Here is a 26,880-nt window from a genome sequence, read left to right on the forward strand (position 1 = left end):
CTTCCCGCCTCGGGGCGCTCGCGGACCTCCCCGGGCCCGGTCCCGGCTCCCCGCGCCCCCCGGCCTGCGGGACACGGCGTGGGTCCCTCCCCAGGCACCCAGCGCCAGGAGAGACCCCGCGGACTGGAGCAGACGGTTCCCCAAGCACTGAGCAGACCCGTGGGGTGTCGCGCTGTCCCGGGCACGCTCCAGCCCACGCCAATGGCAACCGTGAGCGGGGCCTGCGGGAATGCTTCCCCCTTGTGAGGAGCGCGGTGGGACCCTGGCTTTGCAGTGGCGGCACCCGCGGCCCCCGAGCGAGGGACAGACCGGACTGTGCCGACCCGTCCTAAGCTCTGCCCCGCGCAGTGGCGTCAGTGCCTCCGCCGCGTGGCGTCACGGCCTTGTGACGTCAATGAACGTCCCCGTCCCCGCCGGGTCCCCGCTGACCGAGCGTTCCGGCCGGGCCGGTGTTTCCGGGGAAGGACTCGGTGGCGCTTCCGGCGCGGGCGGAGGAAGTGACGGCGGGTTTGTTGACAGCCGAGGCTGCGGCGGGGGGTGCGGGCCCGAGCAGGACGCGGACCCCGGCCCGCCCCGGGGAGCCGGGACCAGCCGGGACCAGTCCCCCATGGCGCCAGGTGAGTACCGGTGCCCCGTCCCCAGCCCGGCCCGGGGGCACCGGGCCTGCGCGCCCGCGCGGGGGGAGGAACCGCCGCCCCTGGCAGTGCCGGACGGTGCCCCCGGCGCAGTGCCCATCCTGTCCCCGGGACTGCCGGGAGCAGCCGGGCATCGCGGGGCAGGGCTCCGGCCGGCGGCAGCAGCTCCGGCTCTGCCCGGCGAGGTGACCTCTGAGTGCCTAGGGGACGAGGGAGGGCTCGGGTTCGGGGCCAGCGCTGCCCGCGGGGTTGATAGAGAGCACTGCGGGCTGATTGAGTCCCAGTGCCCAGAGAGCCGTGACCAGGGACTCCAGGTAGTCTTCTTGGGCAGGTGACCTATGGAATGAAAATCCGTGATGTAATTCAGTGAGCCGAAGGAGCATCTTTACTGCAGGCAGGTACAAAAATCAACACATTCCCTGGCAAGTGTCTCTCTCACGATGTCAGTCTGGCTGGCTGACAAGTTTGGGAGTTGGAGGAGTTGCAGGCTTTGCTGGGACAGTTAGTTCCAGCAGGAGAGGATAGTTCCATCTCCTCTTACTTGCTTTCCCTAGTGTAAGAAGCGATGGTGTTTTCCCATAAAGGCAGCGATGACCCATCCATTAATAAAATCACAGTGATTTGCAGCTGCAAGATGCCAGCTAAAGTGACAGTGCAGTTTCCCTTCAGGGCATAACCTGTGCCAAATTCTGCATTTACATTACATTTGTAATTCTGAAGTCGCTGTAATCAGCTCATGTCAGTGCACATTGCTTGCCCTCTCCTTGGATGAGTCCCTGATGCTGGAACAGTCAGCTTTGCCAATGATTTTTGTAGCAACAGTGTAAACGTTGTGTGGTTGGCGTGGAGCCACAGTGAGTCAGGCTTGGCTCTGGGCACTGCCTGGAGAGAGGCTGGGAGAGATGAGCAGTCTGAAGTCCAAGGGAGAGGATATTGGCACTGGCAGCCCCAGGAGGGGGCCTGAGCCTCACGTGCCAGTGCAGCCTGGAAATAAGCAAAACTTGCAAAGAAGCTGGTAGGTCCTGGGAATGAAGTAAGTAGAGCTGCCTGTACTGCACCTGGTTTTGGGTCTGTGGATGGCAGGAGGGTGCTGTTACTGCACAGAGAGGGCTGTGTGCCCATAGAAAGGGCTTTTGTGTGCCTGCTCCTGAAGCTCTGAGGAACTCAATTCCTTGATGCACTAAGATGGAAGCAAATCTGTCAGAGAAATAAATTGGAAAAAATACTGGCAGATGAAATTCTGGTCACTTTTTGGTTCTTGCTCTTGATTTTTCAGCATCTTTCATGTATTTAACTCAAAAGCCACATGGCACCAGGCAGCTCATTGCTGGAAAAGCACTGGTGGCTGTCACTAGGCAGCTTCATCCTGTGTGAAGCTTCCCGAGGAGAACAGTTAGACAAATGTTAATGATTTTTCAGCCTCTCCATTTCTTTTCTTTTTGTCAGACATTGAGGTTATAAATAGAGACGGTATTGATCAGGGCAGCTATTGACACTCCCCTCTCTGCTGCTGAGGTGTCATGTCTTCAGTCTAAGGAGGGAGAGGCCAGCTTGTGTTGTGTCCTGGACAAAAGGTCACAGCAGCTGTTCAGATAGCTGTAATAAATCAGGATGATGAAAGCTTTTCTTTGGCCTTATTTCACTGGGACAGTTTAACCATTCTTGATATTAAACTTCTGCATGGGATTGTGTTGGTGAATCACGGGGAGCTCAGAAGTTAAAGGGCAGCTGATTTCTTCAGGGCTGAGATCAACCGGCTGCATTGTGCTGGTCTCAGCAGAGAGGGAACAGAGGCTTGTCAGAGCCACAGGAAGGCCGTTCTTGCCCTCTGGTGCTCTGAGCTGCTTGGACAAGTCCCAAGCACTGGCCATTTCCAACTGCACGTGACAAGAGATTGTCAATGGGAATTTGTTTTCGAGTTCTCTGGCCATTGGTAGTAAACAGTGGAAGAACACTGGCTGCAGGGACCTCCTGTCTGATGGCACAGGGGAACTGGTAGGAACAGCAGAACACGCTTTCCAGCTGGTTTAGATCTTCCTGTCAATCTTGCCTTTCTGGAAAGATTCTCTCCAGCAAGCTTCAGGCAAAATCTGCAAGAGGGACTTGTTCTGGAGGTGAGGTTGATTCATCTCTAAAGCAGACACAGGACAGCTTCCTCCCACCTGCATTCCCTTTGCCAGGACCTCCCAGCCAGGGAAGACAGTACTCTGCACTCAGTGGGCTATTTCAACCTTGACTTCTCACCTTACTTAACTCCAAAGGTGAGAACTGTGGTTCTGGAACTCCTCCTTTATCTATTTTGAAAAGCCTCTGTTTTCGTTGATGGGACCACATGCACTTGAGTGGAGATATTGTGGCACTATTGAGAAGTCAGTTTTATGTTCTTGTGACTCCCAGTTCAGCACTCAGTGACCAAAAGAGCAAGTTCCACCCTTAACACCATGATTGGAAAGAGTTTAAAGTATAATTTTTATGATTGCTGAGGTTTTGGGGGTTTTTACCTTTTAGAGTGATTAAGCTGAGGAATGGGAGTTAAACTCTTCTGTCTTGTACTGATACCGTAGGAATGAAGGAAAGAGAGAGCAGCAGAGGCTTTAGAGAAGCAGAGAGCTGGTGACACACAAATGTCCTGCTATTTGCAGCTGCAGGATAAAGATCAGAAACGGAATATGGTTAAGGACATTTTGCAACAACTTCTCTAGCAATGGCTGCTCAGCTGTGGTGCAGAGAATAACAACTACCTCCACAGCATCAGTATTCTCAGGGCCAGCAGGGATAGACTTATTCATAAGACATAGGTTTTATATCAAAAATAAACATTTCAACTCTTTTGTGTCTGTGGAAATACTTAGAAAATCTTAGGTTTGCATATAATGTGATTTGACCCCTTGAAAGTGAATTTTTGCTGTTGCTCTCCCAGCTAACTTTTCTGATAAGCCTGCCAGTGAGCAAGTCTTGATACCAGAGCAGCCAAGTAGCTTCAAATCAGAAAACAGGGATAGCTTCCCCCACTTGTCTGCCTCAATCATCCTTTATCCTTTTCCAAAAAGAAAGGGCAAAAGCTCCTTGCCTTTTTCCAGTTTAGTCACTCTTTGTGACAGGTTTGGGATGGTGAGGGTGAGCTGGATGCAGAGGTGTCCAGCACAACCACAATCCTTGCCTTTACACTACACTCATAGGGATCCCACAACAGTCTGTGTGTTTCCCTCTGGCTTCTGATCCACTTCACATTCTAGTTCAAGGACTTGCATGAAGCTTCTGGCTTGGCACAACAGAGAAACACTGAGCTTGAAAATGAAACTTGGCTTGGAATGCTGGCAGAGAGAATGACAGGCAGGAGATATGGGGCCACAGATCCCACCAGTGCCATACAAAGGGTTATGCTGACAGGAAATGTTCTGCTGGTTTATCCAACCCACTCTGGAGGAAACCAAGCAATGTGGCTCCTACCACTTCCCTTTCTGAGGGCCTTTGACAGCCAGATAACCCTGCAATGAGGACACATTTTGCTGTGTAGCCTCATTTCCAAACACATCACAATAACTCATTCCCACAGTATTCCCTAGGAGTGGAAATACCAAGTAATTAAGGGCACTGCTGGAGAGGCCAAACTGCTGCAGGTCCTTTTGAGGTCAGCAAGTGATGGGCTGTAAATAAAACAAGCATCCTGCTGGTGTGACAGCTCTGTGGGACACTTGCAGTTGTGCCTTTCTCAATGCATCTTTTTTCCCCTCTCTGCATATAGCTGTTCTGATGGCCCCATAAATTCATCCCAGAACTTCATTTGAGGGAAGGATCTCCTGCATCAAAAGCTTCCTTCTGCTCTTCCCCTTGCCATAATTTCCCTCAAGATGGCATCTGACAGTCCTGAGTCGCTGATGACCTTGTGTACCGATTACTGCCTTCGCAACCTGGAGGGGACTCTCTGCTACCTCCTGGACAACGAAACGCTCCGGCTGCATCCCGACATCTTCCTGCCAAGCGAGATCTGTGACAAACTTGTCAATGAGTACGTTTCAGGCCTGGTTTAGGAAAGAGCTGGGAGCTCAGAGAAGGGGCAGTATAGTTCTCCAAAAATAACTATGGGAAAGAATTCATAGGGCTGTATTTTTCCAATTGATCATATTGGCAAATAAGGGTTTGCATGAACTTCAGAAGGAAGCGTTCCTTTTTGTACTGCTGTCATTCTAATTTCTTAGGGTAATCACCCTTTCCAAGTTAGTCAGAGCTCAATGAGATGCTGTAAAAAAGGAAATGAAAAGAGTCAACCCAGAGTGAAAGTCACTGCTTCTTCCTAGAATGTCAATGAGCAAAAAGGAAGCCTTCCCATTTCCTATCACTGAAGCATTACAACACTCTGTCCAAGCAGAGAAATAAGAGTGCAAAGTGCTAACAGATGTTAAATTTTAAGGCTGTTGCTCCCATAGTTTTATAAAGCAATCTCTTTCCAGGGATTTATGCAATTTGGCTGTCACAGTCTCTCTTGGCTGAACTTGTGCCCACAAAGTCTGGCAAAGAATTTTGGCCAGCTAATTTTCTGAAAAATGAAAAAAAAAATCAAATTACTAAGTTTAAACAGCTAGGGGAAAAATTCCTGAAGTCTGTGCTTGCCAGAATCCAATTTGCTCACACACAAAGAGTCTTTCACAAATCTTTGCCCAAGATTTTCCTATGGATCATTGGTTCTGTGCTAGAAGAGGTGGGTGAGCTCCTTTGCCCCAGAGACCAATCTGGGTGATATGGGGTTGGGGGTTTGTACTCACAGGTCTGTCACGCTTCCTTGTCATCAGTGCAGGTGCCAGAGCTGTGCCTGAGCCTGTGCTGTGCTAACACCATTGTCCCACACAGGTATGTGGAGCTGGTGAAGACAGACAGCATCTTTGAACCCCATGAAAGCTTCTTCACCCTTTTCTCAGACCCACGGAGCACCAGGCTAGCTCGGATCCACCTGCGGGAACACATCGTGCAGGACCAGGACCTGGAGGCCATCAGGAAGCAGGTGTGGCTGCACTGACAGCTGCCAAATCATGTAGCAGCATTGCTGCACCGGCACCAACTAAAATCCCAGGCACCCAGAGATTCCTGAGGCTCCATCCTTCACTGTCCAAGCTTTCTTTGGACTAACCTCAGCTTCTCTCTTCTCAGCTCCCAAAGCTGCTGTTGGGAATGGCATAGGACACTGGTCAAGTTGGGTGATACATGGATTCAGGCTGTCCCAGTGGGAGGTGTGAGGCAAATAGGGTGGGCACTTTCCCTGTGAAATACCTCTAATCTTGATTTCCCATTTTTCAGGATCTTATTGAGCTCTACCTGACTAACTGTGAGAAGCTGACAGCTAAGAGTCTGCAAACCTTGGTGAGCTTCAGCCACACACTGATCTCCCTGAGCCTCTTTGGCTGCTGCAATATCTTCTATGAGGAGGAGAACCCTGGGGGCTGTGAGGACGACTGCCTGGTGAACCCCACTCGCCAGGTCTTGGTCAAGGACTTTACTTTTGAAGGCTTCAGCCGCCTGCGCATCCTGAACCTGGGCCGCCTGATCGAGGGGGTAAATGTGGAGACACTGCTGCGGCCCTTGGCCTCCCTTGCAGCTCTCGACCTTTCTGGGATCCAGCTCAATGATGTGGGATTCCTGACCCAGTGGAAGGACAGTCTGGTTTCCTTAGTGCTTTACAACATGGACCTTTCAGAAGAGCACATACAAGTGATTGCAGAGCTTCACAAGCTCAGGTCAGCAGATCTGTTCTTCCTTCTTTATCCTTCTGCAGCAGATACAGGGAATGGTCTTCTTGCCTGCTATCAGAGAGGCACCCGCTGCTGGGTTCAGTGTATAAACCTTCCTGTGAACAGGTTCATTCATGCTAAATATCTACTCATCACTGTACATGTCTGACACGTCTAAAGCCAGCCTGAATTTTGCTTGTAAGAAGACGCCACTTAGCAGAAACTTCCCATTGGAAAAAATAACACACATGATCCCCATCGCCCCCACTGGGTGTGCAACAGGTAGAAGACACTTGTGAGTGGGATGTTGGCTCCAGATTTAGGTAGGAGCCAGCAAAGTCTCTCTGTGCTGTAAGGAACCCCATCTTCACACTCACTTCCACCACTCCCTTAGCAGCAAGATTTCCTCAAAGCTTAAGCATTTCAATGCCTGAAAGAAATCAGGATATTGTGATAACCTGGGGTGGAAAAATTTTAATACTGGGGAAGCAGACTAAAACCTGTGTAACTTAATTTGTGGGATGAGGCAAGATACGTTTCTGGGGATGCTCAAATCCTCTGGTGCATCTTAATCTCCAGGTAGAAATGCTCAGGTGGTTGCTGTGATGGAGTTTGAAAAGGCAGTTTCTGAGCCTGAAGCAATTTCCTTTGTGATGTGTGGCCAGATGATTCACTGTGGTCCATTCCAAGTAGCCCTCTGCCAGATATCTGTGTGCTTTGGTTAGACACAGGGCCAGCTGCTGCTGCCAGAGCCTACAGAACCACATTCCTGTATCTTGAGAAGGAAACAATGATAAATAATAATCACACTTGGCTCTGATAGGGAGGCAGAAGCCCCAGCTAATGCTTTCCAGGCTGTGAGATGCTCTCTATCATTTGCAGGCACCTGGATATCTCCCGAGACCATCTGTCCAGTTATTACAAGTTCAAGCTGACCCGGCGGGTTCTAAACTTGTTTGTGGAAAACCTGGTGAACCTCACTTCGCTCGACATCTCAGGGCACACCATGCTGGAGAACTGCACTATCCCCAGCATGGAGGAGAACATGGGCCAGACAAGGTAAGGGAACAGCAATTACTGAGGTCTGCTTGGATGGATAGATCAGTCAAAGATGAATTAAGAACAGTTCCCTCTTCTGAGTTCCCAAATTCTGTAGGTCTAATCAGTACTAAAAAGCAGGATACAACTCTTGCCAGGTTCCCCTGACAGTAGAGACTGGTGTGAGAATCAGCTGTGATTGCTGTATGCAACACACGTAAGGACTTGTAAGAGTAATAAAGAATTCATCCCATCTGCCTGCCATGCATATCTGAAGTATTTCAGTTCTTTTCTACACACATTCTCCCAGGGATCTCCTGCAGGATTTTTTTCTGAAAGGACTCCAAAGCCCTTTACACATTTCCTACACAAAATACTCTTACCCTTGAGGAAATCCAGGCTCTTCTGACAGAACATTTATATACTGAGTCAATACATCAGCATCCATAGGAAGGCTGAGTGGTTTAGGAGCTTGTAATCTAAAGGCCTCTTTTCAGATTCGAGCTGGATATTAGGCAGATCAACCCTTGGAAATCCTGGTGCCTCAGCAGAGGCATACGTAGAGGTCTGGTTTTCCACATCAGCCAGGAGCTCTGCCCTCTTATTAACCAGTACTGGCTCCTTTTCACTAGAGCTGGTGAAAATCCACTGGTTCTTGGTCAGTAAGGAACGCGTCAGCAAAAACAGTGTTCTGCATGTTCACAGAAGCAGACTTAGTATGTCTATCACATCACAAATACATTGGATGAGTGAAATCCACAGCCCTTTAAGATGAAATTTTCACCCCAAGTAGTGAATTTCCAGGACAAATTTTACCTGGGAAAGCTGCATCCTGTCTGCAATAATTCTTCCTGCTGGTTTCATTCAGCACATTCACCTTTCATTCAGGATCATCTGGGATGAATATTTAGTTATGTTGATAAGCAGCTGCCTAGTATAAAATGTAGCTTTTACCACTCTGGGTATGAAGCAGTACACAGTCAGAGTGAATGGAGGGCTGACAGCCATCTCTGTGGCAGGAGACACTTGAAGAAACAGTACCAACATGAGCAATCTCTTGTTTTTTCACCCCAGCATTGAGCCAGCAAAGAGCAGCATTGCTCCCTTCCGGGGTCTGAAACGACCACTGCAGTTCTTGGGCCTTTTTGAAACATCCCTCTGCCGCCTGACTCATATTCCAGCCTACAAGGTAAGGAGGCTGCAGGAATATTGGCAGCAGGAACTTGCTAGATGTTGAAAGAACATGAGAACACTGGCTGCCAGTAGAGTGGAGTTCTTTGGGTCTTGGGTGTGACAACTGAGCTCTGACCTTTCAGTAACTGCTTTATAATGCAAGAAAACTGCCAGAAAGCAAGATCTGTACCCCACATAGTTTTTATAAGGGTTGAAAAACATGCCCCTTGGAGAAAAGCATGGCAAAACCATCCTGCCTGAAGGATGTCTGTGACTACAGAAAATAATTTAAGACAGTAGGAGTCCTACTTTTTAATGGCATCCTCCTGCCCCAAAGGTGCCCTTCCTCATCCCTCTGGACTGTAAAGTTACTCAACCTCTGTCTCATCCTGGGCTGAACCTACTCTCAGGGGAGAGGGAAGGTATACCCTTTGACCTTTCAAAGTTCCCTTCTCATGTTGGTTTTCCTCCTTCATAATTTCTCCCCTGACTCTTTTTTGCTCCACACCAGGTGAGTGGAGACAAGAATGAAGAGCAAGTCCTGAATGCTATTGAGGCTTACACTGAGCACCGGCCGGAAATCACTTCCCGGGCCATCAACCTGCTTTTCGACATTGCCCGCATCGAGCGCTGCAGCCAGCTGCTGAGAGCCCTCCAGGTAAGCTTTGGCCTCACCCTGACGTGGGGAGTTTTGCACTCCCAGTCTGTTTTTCCACCCTGGGACACTGTATCAGGCCATTCCAGAGAAAGTTCCAGTAGCGCAGTGGAACTGGGTACCTTAATTTACTAAGCATGTTGCTGCAATGCCTGGGCCACACATTCCTTGCAGGCTTGTAAGAGTCATTCCAAGAATTAGCAAGTCTGTGGCACTGAAGCTCCGCGTTGCTTCTCTGCAGCTGGTGATCACAGCCCTCAAGTGCCACAAGGATGACAAAAACATCCAGGTGACGGGCAGCGCCGCGCTGTTCTACTTGACCAACTCCGAATACCGCATGGAGCAGAGTGTGAAGCTGCGGCGCCAGGTCATCCAGGTGGTGCTGAACGGCATGGAGTCCTACCAGGAGGTCACAGTAAGAGCAGCCCAGGCACCTTTGGTTCCCATAGTCCTCTTTCCCTGTATCAATTCTTTAGTCTGGTGTCAGCATTTGGGCTTCCTCTGCCTGCAGGGAGTTAAACAAGACAGAGAAGTTATTGCCCAGGTCTGCTCCTGGTCTCCATTCAGCAATGGGGATTACAAGCAGGGCTCTCCTTTTTATCCATGGACAGTGGTCAAAGGGTGTATGTGACACACAGATACCTGGCACTGACTGTGGAGTGAAATGGTTGTGGGTAAAGGGGATATTGAGTCAACGGAAAGAAACATCTCAAATCTCTGTACTGGAAGTCAGCTGTGTAGAGGGCCAATAGGCAGTGAGGAGCTGGCTTGGAAAGCAATGGGCCCTGGATAATGGGGTGGCCTCATGAGACTGGAGTGACAGTCACTGAGCATGGCTAAAGCACAGCACTAGATCAGAGGGTAATAAATCTCAGTAGTTGTAGTCAGGCAAGAAGATGCTTTCAATAGCAAGCAGCAAGGAAACATGAGATGGTGGGGTCTGTGCTTTTGTAGCCTCATGGCCCAGTGTTTGGTTCCTTTTGCCCCAGGTGCAGCGGAACTGCTGCCTGACACTGTGTAACTTCAGCATTCCCGAGGAGCTGGAGTTCCAGTACCGCCGAGTGAACGAGCTGCTGCTGAGCATTCTCAACCAGAGCCGGCAGGATGAGTCCATCCAGCGCATCGCTGTGCACCTCTGCAATGCCCTGGTCTGTCAGGTGGACAACGACCACAAAGAAGCTGTGGGCAAGATGGGGTTTGTCATGGTTGGTATGGTCCCAAGGTGTCTACTTATCCCCAACCCAGGCTAGGACAATTCCCTTACAAGTGTCCATCAAAAGCCTCCAGCCATGATCCAACCTCACAATATCACAGGAGGGAAACGGTCCCAGCAATGCTGACCTTTCCTGAAACCTACCCCTTTACTTGCTTACCAACTCTGGAAGTTATGATCTCAGAGACAGGCTGGTGTGAGGGCAGGAGAGGACTGTAACCTCACCACATCAGGTTATTTCCAGATGTGGTACCAGCTTGTGACTGTCTCCTTATGTTTCTCCCCAAGTTAGCATCAATTTCCCAATCAACCTATATCCCTTGCCTTTTCCAAGGACTGCAAAGGCTGTTGCTTTGGCGCAGTTATGCCACATCTCAGACCTTGTCATACAGCTCAAAACTGAGTCAGCTGCAATCTCAACAGCTCAGGGACTGTGGATAGTTCAGCTCTGTGAATACTTGCAACTTGGAACATGACACAGTCCCACTGGTTTAGAGAAAGATACATCAAATAGGTTCTCTGCAAAAGATCAAAATTGGCAATAACTGCTGTGATACTGCAGGGCTGGTTAAGTTTTAGCTCCACAGTTTTTGAACTGTTTCTCACTCTTTCCCTTTCTTTGCCCACAGACAATGCTAAAGTTGATTCAGAAGAAGTTGGCTGATAAAATGGTGAGTGTTTCCCAAAAAACATATATACATAGAGTATTTTCTCTTCAGTCTGATTTAGGCATTGAGATCAGCCCAGAGTGCCAGCTCAGCTTCTCTAACAAACACAAGACATCTCAGCTGGTGCTGCAGAATTCCCTGTCCCAGGGTGAGGGCAGGAGAATGTGACAGGGATGCAAAAATATTAAACAAAAAACTGAAAGTGAACAACAAGGTTTTCTTACCTCTAAATCATCTAGGGTGATGCCAGACAGGAAAGTGGTGATTAGATTCACCAGGCTCCTGCATTTGCAAGGCTCTGATTCTGCCCCTTTCCTTATAGTGTGATCAGGTCATGGAGTTCTCCTGGAGTGCCCTTTGGAACATCACTGATGAGACCCCAGATAACTGCGAGATGTTCCTTAACTACAGTGGCATGAAACTGTTCTTGGAGTGCTTGAAAGTAAGTGTCTGGTTGTCTCTGGAGAGATGCTGACAAGAGGAGTGGAGATGCAGGACTCCTGGTTCTGCTCCTCTCCCAGCATTACTTCCTACATTTCACAAACAGGAAAGTAAAAGCTTGTGTAAGTTTTTCCTTTCTCACATCATTCCACCCAGCCAGTAGAACAGAGGAATTTGCAGTGAACACATCTTCCCCTTTGCCCATCTTTGCTCAGCCCTGTCAAGCAGAGCAGTAGTGTACAGTGGGCTTTGTTTTGATCCTCCCTTTTCACACAGACCTTTAGCACCATTTGGCACCTGCCAAGGAGCCACTGCTGACTACCCAAAAATACTGAGCTTTTCTAGATGCACTGTACAGCCTTTTCCTAGGGTGGCTTGTTCTCAGCATCACCAGAGTCCTGTCTGTGTATAATCCTGTTCCTTGCCTGGCCAGGAGTTCCCAGAGAAACAGGAGCTGCACCGCAACATGCTGGGCCTCCTGGGCAATGTGGCAGAAGTGAAGGAGCTCCGCCCGCAGCTCATGACCTCCCAGTTCATCAGTGTGTTCAGGTGAGTGCCTGGCTGGCAACCAGCTGGGCTATGATCTTTTCTCCTGAACCACCTGGAGACTTGTGAATCTTTACTGCATCAGCAGTTCTAAGTGATCTCTTCTCTCTTGGCAGCAACCTGCTGGAGAGCAAAGCTGATGGGATTGAGGTGTCCTATAATGCCTGTGGAGTGCTCTCCCATATCATGTTTGATGGTCCAGAGGCCTGGGGGATCTGTGAGCCTCACAGAGAGGAAGTTGTGAAGAGGATGTGGGCAGCCATCCAGAGCTGGGATATCAACTCCAGGAGAAATATCAATTACAGGTGAGGAATGGAAAAGATTGGCCCACTCACACAAGAACCAGGATTGTCACAAGAAGGAAACACCTACAGAGAGAAAGGAAGAGAGAGAGCCTAGCATGGAGGCTTTGTTCAGAGTGAAGGAGAAACATCCTCAGGGACATATTCTTTAGTGAGGGTTTTACATCTTCATTTGAAACACATTACATAGGATATTGAAATTAGACACATTACCCGACAATTCCTATGGGAGAAGTTTGGCAGCCCAGCAAAGTTTCTCCTGCATGTTTCTGCTGAAATGGAATAGTTCAGAAAAACCATGGTCTGTCTGGGACTGCCTGAGCATTTTCCTCTGATACTGCTGTCCTTTGCTTCCCAAAGTCACATGCTTTCACTCTTCTCTGGGGCATATTTAGACACAATTACCAGAAATCCCTTCAAAGGTTAATACAACTGCTGGAATCCTCTAAACCCCTTCCTGTAAGAGGGTATCAGGTACTCAGAATTCCCTTGGTGCTTGGCAGGGATCCAGAACTGGCATTCCAGTGCCTGTTTACCATATAGACAGTATAGTATTGTCAGAAGAAACACAGCAACCTTTGCACATGTGCAGCCAGCTTTGCCTGGGTATAGTTTGGCTCTGTCCCTTCTCAAACTGATCAGTGCTGCTGAATTTCAGCTCCTGTGAGGAAATGCCTAATGGAGGATGGAAATCAGTTCCTGGGCTCAGTAGCCTTCATTGCAGCTATTTCTCTGAGCAGTGTGTTTGTGCTGAAGTGGTGGGGCCTGTAGTCCTGCCAGCACTGTCCTGGGACACTGACTTAGTATTGCTGCCAGAATCTCTGACATGCCAGTGGATTTACTGCTGTGGTATCTATGTGCAAAGTTTGTATTGCTGTGAGTGGCAAAGGTGCTGAAAGAAGTAGCTCTTGGATTTGTAACAACTTCTGTAATATTTCTGTGCAGGTCATTTGAACCAATCCTTCGACTTCTTCCACAAGGGATCTCCCCAGTCAGCCAGCACTGGGCCACCTGGGCACTCTATAACCTGGTCTCTGTCTACCGTAAGTTCTCTTTTTGAAATCATATTCCCTGCACTGTAGAAGCTGGGGGGGAGGACCTGAGGCTGTCAGCAGAAAAAGTCTTCTGAGATTAAACTACGTAGGTAGAGAAAACCTTCTTTGAACGATGCAGGAGTGTCCAGGCAGCACAGCCAAATACAGCTAATTAGACTTGGTGGGTAGGAAATTGCTTCACTGTTTTGATCCTTCTCCTTCCCCTCCTGCCACCCTTTGTACCACTGTTGTGAGGGTTCACAAGGACCTGATTTATTCTTTTCTTTGCAGCTGACAAGTACTGCCCACTGCTGATCAAAGAAGGTGGGATTCCTCTCCTGAAGGACATGATTAAAACGGCCTCAGCACGACAAGAGACCAAGGAAATGGCCCGGTAGGACACCACTGCACCATCGCAAACTCTCGGTTTAGCTTTAGTTTAGTTTTTAATTCTTCCACATAATGTGAGGTGACCAAAGCAAGGCCCATAGTGATGTGTATGAGAGGTATGAATTGAACACAGGAGAAGCAGAGGAAAAAGAGGTTGAAAACAGAAGACTAGAGATGTTTATAAGTGGGCAGTACCCACAGATTATTGCCAGGCATCTGGGTTGTAGATTGGCTTGTTGAGCAAGGGAGCCACAAGGCTAATTGCAGTTCTTAGGCCAGCAGTCTCCAGTTACCACTTTTCCCTGTACTTGGGTGGGCTACCTGTCTTCAGAATCATACTGGCCTGTCACTGAACTGCCAACTACATAAAAAGAGAGCATTTTTCAGAGTCCATCAGCCTTGCAATGATACCTTTCTTTGGAGTCATCCTTTCAGAGTTGTAAAGGCCAGCTGCAGTTTCTGATCATTGGCAAAGTGAGAGCTGTAACTTCATACCTGCAGGATGAATAGGAGAGGTAGAGATCTGGGAATACATACCTGGCAGCAGGTATTCCCACTGCTGAAGGGTTGCTAAATGCTGGAGGGAACTGGAGCCTGCAGAAGAGAGTCACAATTACACACAGTGTGTGGGATGGGACAGGTGACAGCACAGTGAAGGACAAACATTTGTATTCATGTATTTCCTGGTGGGATTTAAAGGCATCTGAGGTTTTGGGTATGGGGGTAATGAATGAATGGTCACAACTGGATCTGGATATGCACTACCATAACTTGACATTCCAAGTTAGGAGATGCTTTTGTGGAGTTTACTGGTTTTGACAGTTTGTGTCTCAGATACAAACAGGATGCAGTTACACAGAAATCAACTCCGGGACAGTTCTTACCTCACTGTCCCACAGCTGAGGTGCAATAAGCCTTAAACTAAACCCTCTCTCCTTGTCCTTGTTTTATCCATAGGAAAGTTATAGAGCACTGCAGTAACTTTAAGGAGGAGAACATGGACACTTCCAAATAGAGGCAATCACCCAATGCCTCTTGCCAGCACTGTATCCAGCTTCTCTCTAACTCATTGTACATAGGGAGGACTCTTTCTTACCAACTCACCCGTTGGAAGGAAACTTTATGTGTGTGTGTGAGACCCTCAGTAGATGAAGGTGAATAGGGGAGGGGGGAGGGACTTTTTGCACAACAAAATGCTTTCCTTAACTTAGTGGACTTTTTTGTTATGAAGTTTCAGGTTGAAGTTCTGTGTGTATGATTTCTGTATAAAAAGAGAACAAAAAACAAAGACAATTACATTACGTATCTTTTAACCTTTTTATTTTAGACCACACAGAGAGCCTCAAATGACCATGAGCTTGAAGACCTTGTGTGATCACTAGTGTGACATGTTTATTTCCCACTTTTTAGAAAATTCCCTTTTGCTGTACTGCATGAGGTCCTGTGATGTCTGCAAGATCACCAGTCCTGAATCAGCACTGGCTGCTCAGTGGGGAGACAGGCAGTGATGTGGGTCATTTGGAAGTAAGACATTCCCAATAAAGTCAAGAGGTCTGTTTTGTCCCCATTGGCAGTACAGTAGGATCTGCCAGCCCACCCAGCCTCAGAAGGTCAGGGATGACCAGTAGAACCATTTATACATTCTTGGCTACAAGAGCTTCTCTCTCAAAGGGAGCCTGTGCAACAAGGCACAAGGTTTGTTCACAAAGGGCTACACATCTTCATTGCAGTCCTTCACCAAACTTTTTAGTTGTGTTTTGTTTTGTGGGAAAGGGCTACAAAGCCAAACAGAGTATTTCCCTCTGCATACTGCTAGGCCCTAGTCCAGAGCAGCTGTGCCCCTTCGTGCAAGTCCCAGGAAGGGACTGGAGCTGTTCTGTCAACCCTCAGCCTGTGTCATCACAAGCTGTGCCCAGTAGCATCATAATCTCCTTTCCCAGGAAGCTCACTGTGGCACAACTGGAATTGGAGGTCGGGATTCTCCAGGCACCCTCTGAAAGGCAATCCCAGGAAATAGCACCTTTTGTTCCACCCCAAGATCTTCCCCCTTTTCTCGGAAGCAGAAGGGCCTATTCCTATCAGACTCCCAGAAGCACTTACCAGTGCAGTCCCAGTCCCATCAGCACATTACTCCAGTCTGTGTGACACAGGTGAGAGGAGAGTCCCACTGAGCTGGTCTTCACCTGTAACACTCCTGACCTGGAATGGCTCAAGAAGCTGAAGGCCAAGGTTTGCTTCAGCCAGGTACTCGACAGTACAGTTGTCCATGTCGTAGCCCACTGCTCATCACAATTCTTTGAGAATTCACAGATTTTCCCTTAGAAGGGATTCATAGAAGATGTGCCTGGTAGAAGGAAGATGAGCCCATGGCCATGCAGGCTGGGATATTTCAGGCCTCAGAGCACAGTAATTCGCTGCTCTCTTCCCTCATACACTTTGCTCTCAGATTTGAGTCGCTGCTATGAGGTTCTGCTAATGCTCAGAGTTCATGTTGTCCTTGTGAGCACGTTAGAGACGGATCCTTGATCCACAAACTGACACTTTAACTGACAGAATATAAACTGCCTGGAGAGGTTTACTTTTACTGCCAATACGGTGTTATTCAATGTCTTTTTTTTTTTCTTTTTAACCATATGTCATTTGTCTTGGTATTGTGAGATCTGTACTTTTTTCTTTTAAGTATTTTTCAAACATATATATTTTTGTGTCACTTTTAAATTGTTTTCATAAGATTTGCAAGACTTGACAAATTATACTTTTTTGCAGTCATTTGAAATGTATTTTTCTCTTATTCCTGTTTCCTAAGAATTTGCGTCCCTATGAGCTTTGAGATGGTGATGCTTATTTCAAGATCTGTTTTCTGTGTAACATTTGCTAATCTTCCTTCTAGATGCAAAACTAAGAGGGGCTGCAGATACAGCCTTGATTGTTAGGGGAGTCAGGCTTTGTTCTTTAATTCCCCATTTAGTGCTGCTGTCCTTGGGAAGTTGTTTCACATGGCAGTGCCACCCACCACATCTGCTTCCTTTCCAAGGCCCATATAGTGAAAGCTCCTGCCAGTAAAATCTTGAACTGACTGACAAAAAGCACTCAAGATTCTGACTGTGTTGGCAAGGTGGGAGTAAAGCAGAAGGGGACACGTGACAGATGTGAGGTATCAGAAAGTCTTGTCCCCAGAAAGCAGCTGCCACATTGGGGAGACAGTGGAGCTGAGGAACTCCCATCTCAGCTGGAGCAGATCCCAGCCTCTCCCTGCAATCCAAGCCAAGCAGCTGGGCTCTACTCTGAGATTTTGCCACAACTGCATCAAAGCTAATGAACAACCAATGGCTTGGTTTTATCTGCCTTGAGACCCCGAAGGTTTGTGTTTTCCAAACCAGTGCTTCCACAAGTTGAGCAGTTACTGGAATCTCACCTGCTGCATCCCAAACTAACAAGATCCATACTACATCAAAGCTGTTTCACACTGTAAAGGTAACCTCTGTGCTCACTGCTCACAGACCCTCAGCAAGCTGTACCTCAACCCAAATCAGGATAAAAAGATTTTCCCAGCAATAAGGAGATAAGTGGAACCAGGCCAGACTGTCAGAAAAGCTCAGCTTGCTGAAATCTGTCACCTATCCCAGGGGAAAGAGGGAACTCTAACTGGACTGTTGTAGAAAGCCTCATGAAAGATTTTGAGTCAGGCCACCAGCAAGGAAAATGCCTAAGGCAGCACATTAAAAGGAATAATACCCCTGTTAGAGTAACATGAGCTTTGCCTACAAGCTTCAGTGTCTTCAAGATTTTGTGAGCCAAAAAATAACATTTTCCCTTCTGTAAGAAGCAAAGAGGGAAAAGTATCCTCTGAGTACCAGAGCACAATCAAACAGTTCCTGTAACTGGAAGTCTGAAACTAGTTTGGGCCTTGTTTTCCCTAACTGAAACTGAGTAACTAACTGAAGGCATAATGCATGACCTGAAAATGTTTTTTGGTGGCAAGGATTTAACTGGTGCCATAGATCCAGAGCTGAGGACAGAACAGGAGAGTTGCCCAGAGACATCACATCAATGTTCTGCAAAGGAAGGGAGGGCAAAGTGGCAGATTTTTTATGAGGGTTTAATGTAAAAGGGGAAGTTGGATACTCTGAAATGCTTGACTGCTCCAGGGATGCCTCTCAGGCCTTCCAGCTTTGCTGGAAACTTCAGGAAACTTCAACTCCACACAAAATTATACAGCCAATGACTAACCCTGCTCAGAAAACCAGAATGGGGTTCTATTTTTCAAATGAAAGTCCAGCTGGAGAGAAGTTCACAGCATGTAAGGATATTGCAGAGGGGCTCCTTGTGCTCAGTAGCTGTTGGCCCACTCAGACTCTTCATGTTTTCGCTACTACATTTCCTTTAATATTCCAAAGCTTGGCAAGCAGAGCACGAACACGACTCAGTAGGTCCCTGCAGAGACTGCCAACAAAGGAATCCTCTACCTGAACTGTGTGTGGTTTCCTTCCTGGCTGGAGGCTGCCCTGTCCTCCAGTGGCCCTTGTCAGTGACCCAGCAGTGCCAGGTCTCCATGTTCTCTGGAGCAGATAAGAGCAAATGGGTGAGCAACTTCCCACCAGTGCTTCCATTTTACAAGATCTGTGGGAGGAATTGCTCATAAGGATTGGCATCTACTTGGGTGGTATTTAACACCCAGACGCACCAGACTTTCTCATCTAGTCCAAGCCAAGAAAGTTTAACACTGGTACTTGTGGCAATCAGAACACTGCAGATAATTCATCTGCACCACGGCTGCTGTTTCCCTGCACTTTCCTACTGAAACGATTCTCTTCAGCGCTGAATCCTACCCGGCTTGTCACCTTGGCTGGGCTTCTGCTGCTGGTCTCTGCAAAAGATGAGTGGGAAGAAAAGTCTTGGAGTTGTGAGTCAATTCCCTCTCATTACCTGAAGAAGGCAATTTATTACCAGTACGGCAAGAGCTAGAGGGCTCTGCAGTCAGGGACTATCCATAGAAAAGACATTTCCTTGAGACTGTTTAGGGAGGAGTCTGCCACAGCTCAGGTGTTAGAGGACAGCTTGTGCTGGAAAAAGAGAATTAAAAGTAGGGAAACAGCTGGTCTCCATGACAACCATGTATGAGTATGAAGCACAGAGGGCAACAGTCATCAGGAATGGATGAAAAGCAGCATGAGGGCTGAAGGAGAAGAGAGCACTTAAGGAATGAGGGAGATACTCTGCTGAACTGAAACACTCCTGCTTTAGCAGACTGTTTTGATTTAATATAATTGTCAGTGATTCTCTCTGTAACTGTTTTCTTGTTTTAAAAAGGTTTTTAAGCTAACTAAATATGTATTTCCTTGTTTTGCAATGAAAATACCCTCAGTTATAATGAGCAAGCGTCTCCTTTTACTCTGTCCATGGACCTGCCTGATGCTGAGGCCTGGTTCAAATGTTTGTACCTGGTGAAACTGAGAAAAAAAAAAATCAAAATGCACAACTGTTGCTTCTTTACAATTCTGAATGAATTAACTTTTCTGTTGTATCCATTGGATACCCACAGTGTATTAAACCTAGTGCTCAAGAGTGTCTTCTTCCTTTGTTCTATGAATGTAGTTTATTTAGGTACATTACTGGTCCATTTGCTGTCATATATTTAATTAAAAATGAAAGGAACTGCCATGTGTTGATGATGCTGTTGAGTGCCCTTGCCTTTCATCACTCCAAAAGACACAATACTGCTTGTCAGCAGAAGAAAGCCTTGGAGAACGAGAGCATTGTTAGGAAATTGTGTGAGAGGAGAAAAAAATCAGGACAACATTTGAATGTCCAGATTGCTTTGAACTCTGTAACATATGTGCAGCTTACACTCCACAGCCTGCTATTTGTAAGGGGCAGGATCTGAGCACTTAAGAAAAGCCAATCTGCTTTAAGGCCAGCCTGCCTTTCTTCTTAAGACCTTGGTCCTGGAAGGGCTCAGTGCCAGTTAATTCAGGGGTCACTATGGAGTCTGTAAAGGAGCAAGGTGAACAGGATGGGAGGAGCATTTGTGTGAAACTGAACTGCCTCTGAAAACATGAAGTGTTGCAAGAGTACAGAGAGATACCTTAGCCTTCCAGCAGCATGGAATTCTGAGCTGGAATGCCATAGGAACCAAGATTCTCCACTCAGAAACCTACTAGAAGAGACTTTCTGTAACTAAGCCTAATTTCAACCAGTCACTGAGGCTGGAACCCTTGAGACAAGAGATAAGCTCTGATCTCTGCAAGAAAGGTTTTAAAGCTGAAGGAGAAGATAAAAAGAGTAACATGCACCAACTTATTTTAATCACAAAAAGAGTGAAAATACATTCCTTAAGACAGATTATTCTAGGACATCAAAATGTTTCTGCTTTTGAGTGGATAATATTATTGCTGCTCAAATTGCTTTCATTAAGCTTTAAAATTTACACCTCTCTGTGAAGAAGGAAAGACACAACCTCCTTTTTCCAAGCACCAGTACAGCTTGAGGTGTCTGAGGGAAGAGAACCATTTACCTAGAATTAAAAGAGAAAAAAGCCCAAACAAGAGTTTGAGTGATTGCTGGAAATTTAGACTACAATTTTTATTAACATTTCAACCCAGCTGTCTCAGGTAAACCATTTAAGTGGCCCACACAACCAGGTACTTTCCTGACACCAGCAGGTGACCACTGACTCATGTGAAGAGACTAAAATAATCAATTTGTGGGCAAACAATACTAAGGAATCCACTACCAGGTGCTGGAGAGTAAATTTATAAAGAATATATTTCTTTCCAAATTTTTATTGGGAAAGAAGGTAACAAAAGCTGCAAGGTATATCTGTGTTAAAACTGAAAGGAGTTTAAAGAGAAAGCACTGATTATGGAACTTCTACAGGTCTGTTATGACATTCATCTCCTTTAGACATTCAAGGTGTACATAAATATGTGCTATAGTCACCTCGGTGCTTTTTTTTATTGTTAGCAAGAGACAAAAACGCATCTCAGGTGCAATTCAATTGTTTCTGCTGTCTGTTCCATATAAAAGTCTACATATACCTGCTTCCCTCGGCGGCCCTCAGGAGGGTTCAGTGACCTCGCCCAGACAGGAGCCTCCTGACTGCAGACATCTCAGCCAGATCAAATCCCTCCTCGAGTTATGTGAGACATTCTCCAGGCTCTCTTTGGTTAATGGGGCCGTGTAGCTGCTTCCAGACGGGCACAGCCTCTCTGCGCTTCTTCCCGGGGGCTGGAAACGAACACATGGAATAACCACGTTAGGGAGAGCAGGGTTAACGCAGTGCAGCACCTTGGGAACCAGCCCGAGGAGCCTTTGAACAGCACCCGCTGTCCGAGCGATCACCGCCAGACCCTTCCATAGCTCTGTACACCCAGCAGTGTCAGCCCCGCTGTACCGGAGGTTCTGAGCAGTTTGCCCAGCCCCGCGCTCCAGAGCCCGGGCTGAGGGCGAGCGGACACAGGGGATGGCTCAGGGCAAACACATTCCCCAGGAAAGGCCCCGCAGGGCCGGTTCGCAGGACACAACAACGCCGGGCCCTCTGGGCGACAAAAGGAGCCAGGTGACGCCGGTTCACGACGAGCCCGACACAGCAGAATCCAGGCCCACTCAGGGCAGTGGAAGGAGCCCAACATCGCAGCGGAGCCACCCCCGCAGGGCTGGGCCGCCCTGGCCCCGCCTCGGGGCGCTGCCCGTGTCCCGTCCGGCCCTGCCAGCGCTGCCCGGAGGCCTTCCGGGCCGGCCGAGCCCCGAGCCGGGGAAGCCGGGGGGCCATGGGCCCCGGCGGGCGCTGGGTGCGGGCGGCACACACGGCCCTCAGCGCGGCCCTGGTGCTCGGGCTCCTCCTGCACCGCACGGGTGAGGCAGGGCCCGGCCGGGCCGCGGGGAGGGGGTGTCCGGGGAGGGCCGGGGCCGCTCCGCCCCCGGGGGCAGGCGGAGCACGGTGGCCGAGGACGGGGATGGCGGCTGGCCCGTGCGGCCCCTGCGGGACATGGGCTGTCTGCGCCCGGCCACGGCCCGGGGGTGCCCCGAGGGCAGGGGGGTCTGGGGAGCCCCTTCTCAGCCTCTCGCCCCTTCTCAGCCTCTCGCCCCTCGCCGTCTCTCCCTGTTTCCTCTTCATAGATTCGGGACCCCTTTGCCGGGGCCAGAGAGAAGAATCCGGGACGCTTAACAAGGAGCTGCTGCTCTGTCTTTGGGTACCTTTCAGATCTGCAAAAGCAAGAGGAGCGCGGGGAGCTTCTTCAGCCGCTGATCTTCGTTTTGCTGGTGTTATGCTCGGTCCTGCTGTACTTCAAGGTGTCTCTTATGGATCCGGGTTTTGTTAAGCCTGAAGAAGAAGTGAAGGTAAATCCCTTCGTGAATAGAAGAAAGTGGAGTAGATGTAAAGTCTATAGGCTTTTCTACTTTTTCCACTCTAGTAGGTAAGAACAATCTGAAACAGTTTCTGTTGTGCTGGCATGAAGGACACATGCACATACTGTTGCGAGATGAGGACACTGTCTCATACTGGTATTTTGTAACAGCAATATGGTTTACAGGCTTTAAATGTGCCTTTCACACCACACTGCCCTTGTAACTATGCCTTTGAGCCCAAGGCTTCTCCTAGAGCAGAGGCTGCAGTGCCGTGTGGAACGTATACATGACCTATTTTACAATAACCGCTGCTAAATGGTACAAGTTCAAAAAAAGGCCTGAGCTGAAGGGCAGGCTTAGCAGACAGTGCTCTCTGCAGCTCTATTTATTGAACTCTTTATGGATTTGTTGCCCTCTCAAAGGACACACCCACAAACAAGTTACAGTGAAATAAATGGAGATGCAAAGTTTCAGTGACTGATAGTCCGCTCAGGGTTCACTGCCTTACAGACTCTGTAGGACAATCTTAGTTATCCGTCATTCATGTCAGTGTTGGCTGTGTATGACTAGCACTGCTCATACTGAAAAGACATTGTTATTGTGTTTAGAAGTGTCCCAGAGTGTATCCTGTCCACAGTTATTTCTGCCTCTGTGCAAACATTCTTAGGAGGGTTACAGTAATATGTTCTCTCTCACTGTACCATAACTGTCTACAACTTCTGTAGGAATTATAAGGAATTATTTTGTTCCTAATGATAGAGATAACAAGCACTGTGTAACTGTGAAGTAAAAAGATGGCAGCAAGACTGCTCAGTCATTCCCAGACAGTAACCCAAGAACCCTCCTCTGTCTCCTCTTTCTCTTTTTTTGTAGGAAGGTGAAGATAAAGGAGAAGGTGTGGTGATCCCTCAGATTCCTGGTGACATTAAGCTGCGGCGCTGTGGTTACTGTCTGGTGAAGGTGGGCATCCAGAATATGCTGGAAGAGGAAGGGATGAGTGATTTGAAAGCTTATATTGTTTTTCAGCTGCTGTTGGTGTTCTGCAGTTGCTGCTCAGAGGAGGCTGGGCAGACTGTGTAGCTACACAAGTAGTAGTGATGAACACAGGCACACAGGCCAGTTTTCCAAGGCTGAAACAAATCCCTGCTGGCTTATAGAAAAAACAATCTCTTTTTGCCATGAGAAAACTGTATTCCACATTCTTACTGCCATGTCAGCCTGACCTCGTGGTACTGTTAAAGAAGTTATTTTGAAAATACCTTGATAGTCAGAAAGGCAGTAGAGTATGACATGTAGGAACTGCTCATTGTCGTGAACTTGTTCAGAGGCCTTAAAACAACAAAACATTGGCCTGAATGGCAAAAGACAGCATGAAGGAGAAATTACAGCAATTAAATTAGCTCTTAAAACAGTTTACCTTAAGCCTAGAAAGGCTTGTTTTCAGAGTGATCCTTATCAGTTTAATGAAATTAAGCATTACCCCACCTCCCAGAAATTCCTGAAGAATATTGATCAGGAGGAACGAGCGGATTGCAAGAGGAAAAGCTGGCAAAGCATTTATACACTGCAGGGGACAAATCCTAGGAAGCACTACTTTTCTCAGCCAAGTCTTTCACCTTCTCTGTGCCTGGTAATTGAGCTATTTTCTGTGCAAGTGTCTTGTATTCATATGGAGGCACTTCTCTGTGCACCCCCAAAAAGCATCACATCCCTGCCCACTTTATTTGTAGTAGTGGTCCTAGTTTTTCGCCTCAATACTCTGGCTCATGCTTTCTTGACAACACTGATTGGCTTTGTCTCCCTCCTTGGCATGGTGGACTTCCTATAGATAATAAAGAAAATGTGTAGGTAGGAGGAGTGTGGGAAAGTCATTTGAATGCCACCCATTTGGGTCTTGACCAGGAGAATCACAATCCTTTTGATTTGTCTGAGCAGTGTTGATGTGCTGTTGTCTTACAAGCGAGTGTTTTAGGGACAATTTTGTGGAGAAAGACAGATTTGAATGATGTTCTCTTCTACCAAACAGGAGTGGGACAGTCATGAATTGTAGCCACTGGGTTTCTTCTTTTTCTGATTGTGTTTTGCAGCAACCCATGAGAGCCAAGCACTGCCAGCTGTGCCAGCACTGTGTGCGACGCTATGACCACCACTGCCCCTGGCTTGAGAACTGTGTAGGAGAAAGGAATCACCCACTCTTCATAGTCTACCTGAGCGTGCAGCTTGTGGTTCTGCTGTGGGGAGGCCATGTTGCTTGGTAAGGCTGGGAGATGGCATTTGGACCTCTGAGATTGCTGCAAGTTGTGGTGCTCCTTGGGCTGGCATAGAACACAGAAGTGGCAGGACTGGCTTTGGATCTTCACCCTCTTTTGCGTCCTGGAGCCTCCTAATCTTGAGCAGAATCTGATAATTTAAGTTTCATTGTTCATTTTGCTTCTGTACATTTTCGTACATTTGCACTGTAACAGGATCTTTGTTTACACATTCAAGTGCTGGAAACTCCAACAGGGTTCCAGCTGTTCAGGAGAGGAGTTAACCCAGGGTGATTGTGTTTCACAGCTGCCAGGGGAAACAGCATCTTCTAAACTTAGATTCCAATCAGGACTTCATAGTATATTAACTCTCTGTAGTCAAGGATTATCAGCAGCTCATTAGTTATGAATCAAACTTAAATGTGTCACCATGTTTGCTTAGTTTATGAAACTAGTTCTGCTTCTTTAACTGCAGATTTATTTCTGTTTGAATTGGAAGGTCAGGCCTCTACTTTGAACAATCTCAGAAGTGGCTGCAGCACAACATTTTCCTCCTTGTGTCCTTCCTTCTGATATTCATATTCACCATTGTGGTGCTGCTGCTGCTTGTTTCCCACCTGTACCTGATCTCATGCAACACCACGACCTGGGAGTTCATGTCGCACCACCGCATCTCCTACCTGCAGCACTCCGAGCTGGAGAACCCCTTTGACCAAGGGATAATCCTCAATCTCTGGAGATTCTTCTGCTCACGCCACCTCACTGCATGGGAGAATATCTATTTTCACAGGAACAGTGAGCCTGTCTAGTCCCAGTGTGCCAACACACCTGGCAGGCTGCTGGGTAAAGCTTTGCTAAAGCAATGGCTGCTGTTTCCTTGCACTGAACTTTACTACATCATGGACTATAGAACCTGCTCCACAACCTGTTCATCTGCAGATTATGTTTCAGGGATAGTCAGGGTTATTTTTTATATATAAATAACACTGTTAAAGGCAAGAATCCAGTTCTGGGAAGGACAAAGCCAGCAGAGCTGATTTCCAGACTGACCGAAGTACCTCTCTAAATTTATTTCCTTTTGTTAAGTGCATCCACTTCTCTCCAGAAGAAATGCAAGATTAGGGTGACTATTCATGTTCTCTTCTCCAAGGTCTCCCTTGCCTTTTGCTGCTAGGGAACGGCAGCAATTACAGATAAAACCAGCCAGGGTTGGTTTAATTCCTGTGGCCTTTTTTCAGCCAAGTTCTGGCTGTGAGAACTGCAGTGCCTTTTGGCAGTAGCATCAGGCATGTAACAGAAATATTTAAGTAAATATTTAGAGAGTAAAAAGCAAATTTTATTTTATCCACATGCCTCAATACTTTCAACAAAGACTTAAGGCTTAATAATGTTAATGGGAATGAGAAAGAGCTGTAAGACACCCAATTAATGTTATGAGATAATTAACCTGTATTTTGTGAGGCTCTGAGCAGCTTCCTCACAGCTTTTTAAGTTGATGATGCTGCTAACAATTCACTGTTTTGAATCAAATCAGTGAAGAATGATACCATTGTTTTTCTTTGGACAGAAAAGTAATCCTTGGCTTCTGAGTTATTTCTGCAGATAACATCATGCTCAGGCCTTTGTTGTAGCTTGGAGAGAAGCAGGAGCAGAGGTGGGTCCCTCTTGCCTAACTGAAGTAACACTTCGTAAAACTACTACTACCTCAACTCACTACTGACATTTTAATAATACAATTTCAATGTAAAAGCAAAGCTGTCAGGTCCTGGTTGATTAACTGAGATGAGAGATGCTGACACTTTTCAGGACAGCAGCAAGAGGACCTGTTTTCCATTGAAATAAAAGGTCTTACTTCAGATTTCCATGGGGAACTAAAAGGAAGTTTGGGATGACCGATCTTTGCTTTAAAACAAAAAAGGCTGTGGTGTGATTTTTAGTCCTGACCCTTTTCTGTTAAAACAAAAACAAACAAAACAAGAAAAACAACCACAACAAAATGTTAGTTAAAAATATCTTGTGCCTTAATTGTCTTGGCTCAGGAATTAACAGCAACTCAGAACCACAGACGGTGTAGTTACTAACACGGCACAACAGTCCTAAAGCAATTTAAATGCAGCAAAAGATGCTTTTTTTGACCAGCTCCAGAGTTTGTAGTGTGTGCACAGTCTGGTTTGTTCAAAGTAGCTTTATCAGAATGCTGAGGATTGTTTTTGAAAAGCTGCTACACCATTCAGAAGGATTCTGCAGTTTGCTTGTGTTGCTGTGATACCTGCTAAAGTGTGGATCATGTGTCACATTGCAATTCCTGGTTCTTCAGGTTATCAGTCAAGTGAAAGTTTATCAGCAGGTACAACAGCTCAAAGCAGTTTTGCTGTGTTTGGTATTTCTTTAAAATACACCTAGGTGATAAATTACCATTTTTTTTACTCAACTGTAAATTATAAAATAAAAGATTAAATATGCA

At 47.2% G+C, this 26,880-nt stretch overlaps 2 protein-coding genes across 4 annotated transcripts; both read left to right on the top strand.

Annotated features, from left to right (window-relative positions):
• Positions 1-282: 282 nt before the first annotated feature.
• Positions 283-19,490, top strand: ZER1 (zyg-11 related cell cycle regulator). Of its 3 annotated transcripts, XR_001331767.2 has the most exons (17): positions 284-617; positions 4,381-4,644; positions 5,484-5,634; positions 5,928-6,364; positions 7,241-7,417; positions 8,471-8,585; positions 9,081-9,227; positions 9,466-9,639; positions 10,214-10,429; positions 11,067-11,108; positions 11,428-11,547; positions 11,980-12,095; positions 12,209-12,397; positions 13,340-13,437; positions 13,720-13,822; positions 14,776-14,972; positions 15,146-19,490. XR_001331767.2 is itself a non-coding variant. In XM_014256279.2 (16 exons), the coding sequence occupies exons 2-16, from the start codon at positions 4,487-4,489 to the stop codon at positions 15,198-15,200; spliced, it is 2,298 nt and encodes a 765-aa protein (XP_014111754.1). In that variant the 5' UTR covers positions 283-617; positions 4,381-4,486; the 3' UTR covers positions 15,201-19,490. The 3 variants fall into 3 exon arrangements, 2 of the variants coding, with proteins under 2 accessions (XP_014111754.1, XP_005527299.1); XM_014256279.2 differs by lacking the exon at positions 14,776-14,972 and having other exon boundaries at positions 283-617; XM_005527242.3 differs by having other exon boundaries at positions 14,776-19,490.
• A 2,030-nt stretch (positions 19,491-21,520) lies between these two features.
• Positions 21,521-26,880, top strand: ZDHHC12 (zDHHC palmitoyltransferase 12). Its single transcript, XM_005527241.3, has 5 exons — positions 21,521-21,672; positions 22,022-22,158; positions 23,041-23,127; positions 24,255-24,421; positions 24,916-26,880. Exons 1-5 carry the CDS (start codon positions 21,588-21,590, stop codon positions 25,223-25,225), a joined length of 786 nt encoding a protein of 261 aa, XP_005527298.1. The 5' UTR covers positions 21,521-21,587; the 3' UTR covers positions 25,226-26,880.

Source organism: Pseudopodoces humilis, chromosome 22, assembly GCF_049639895.1.
Source record: "Pseudopodoces humilis isolate 2021_Gansu_Grassland_sample_001 chromosome 22, ASM4963989v1, whole genome shotgun sequence".
NCBI classification, from domain to species: domain Eukaryota; kingdom Metazoa; phylum Chordata; class Aves; order Passeriformes; family Paridae; genus Pseudopodoces; species Pseudopodoces humilis.

Bases quoted from the DNA above. Each gene is read 5' to 3' on its own strand.
- ZDHHC12 (XM_005527241.3), top strand. From the start codon at position 21,588: ATGGGCCCCGGCGGGCGCTGGGTGCGGGCGGCACACACGGCCCTCAGC. The intron at 21,673-22,021 runs GTGAGGCAGGGC...GGTACCTTTCAG, and splicing joins GCTCCTCCTGCACCGCACGG to ATCTGCAAAAGCAAGAGGAG. The intron at 23,128-24,254 runs GTGGGCATCCAG...TGTGTTTTGCAG, and splicing joins GTGGTTACTGTCTGGTGAAG to CAACCCATGAGAGCCAAGCA.
- ZER1 (XM_005527242.3), top strand. From the start codon at position 4,487: ATGGCATCTGACAGTCCTGAGTCGCTGATGACCTTGTGTACCGATTAC. The intron at 5,635-5,927 runs GTGTGGCTGCAC...CCCATTTTTCAG, and splicing joins TGGAGGCCATCAGGAAGCAG to GATCTTATTGAGCTCTACCT. The intron at 9,228-9,465 runs GTAAGCTTTGGC...GCTTCTCTGCAG, and splicing joins AGCTGCTGAGAGCCCTCCAG to CTGGTGATCACAGCCCTCAA.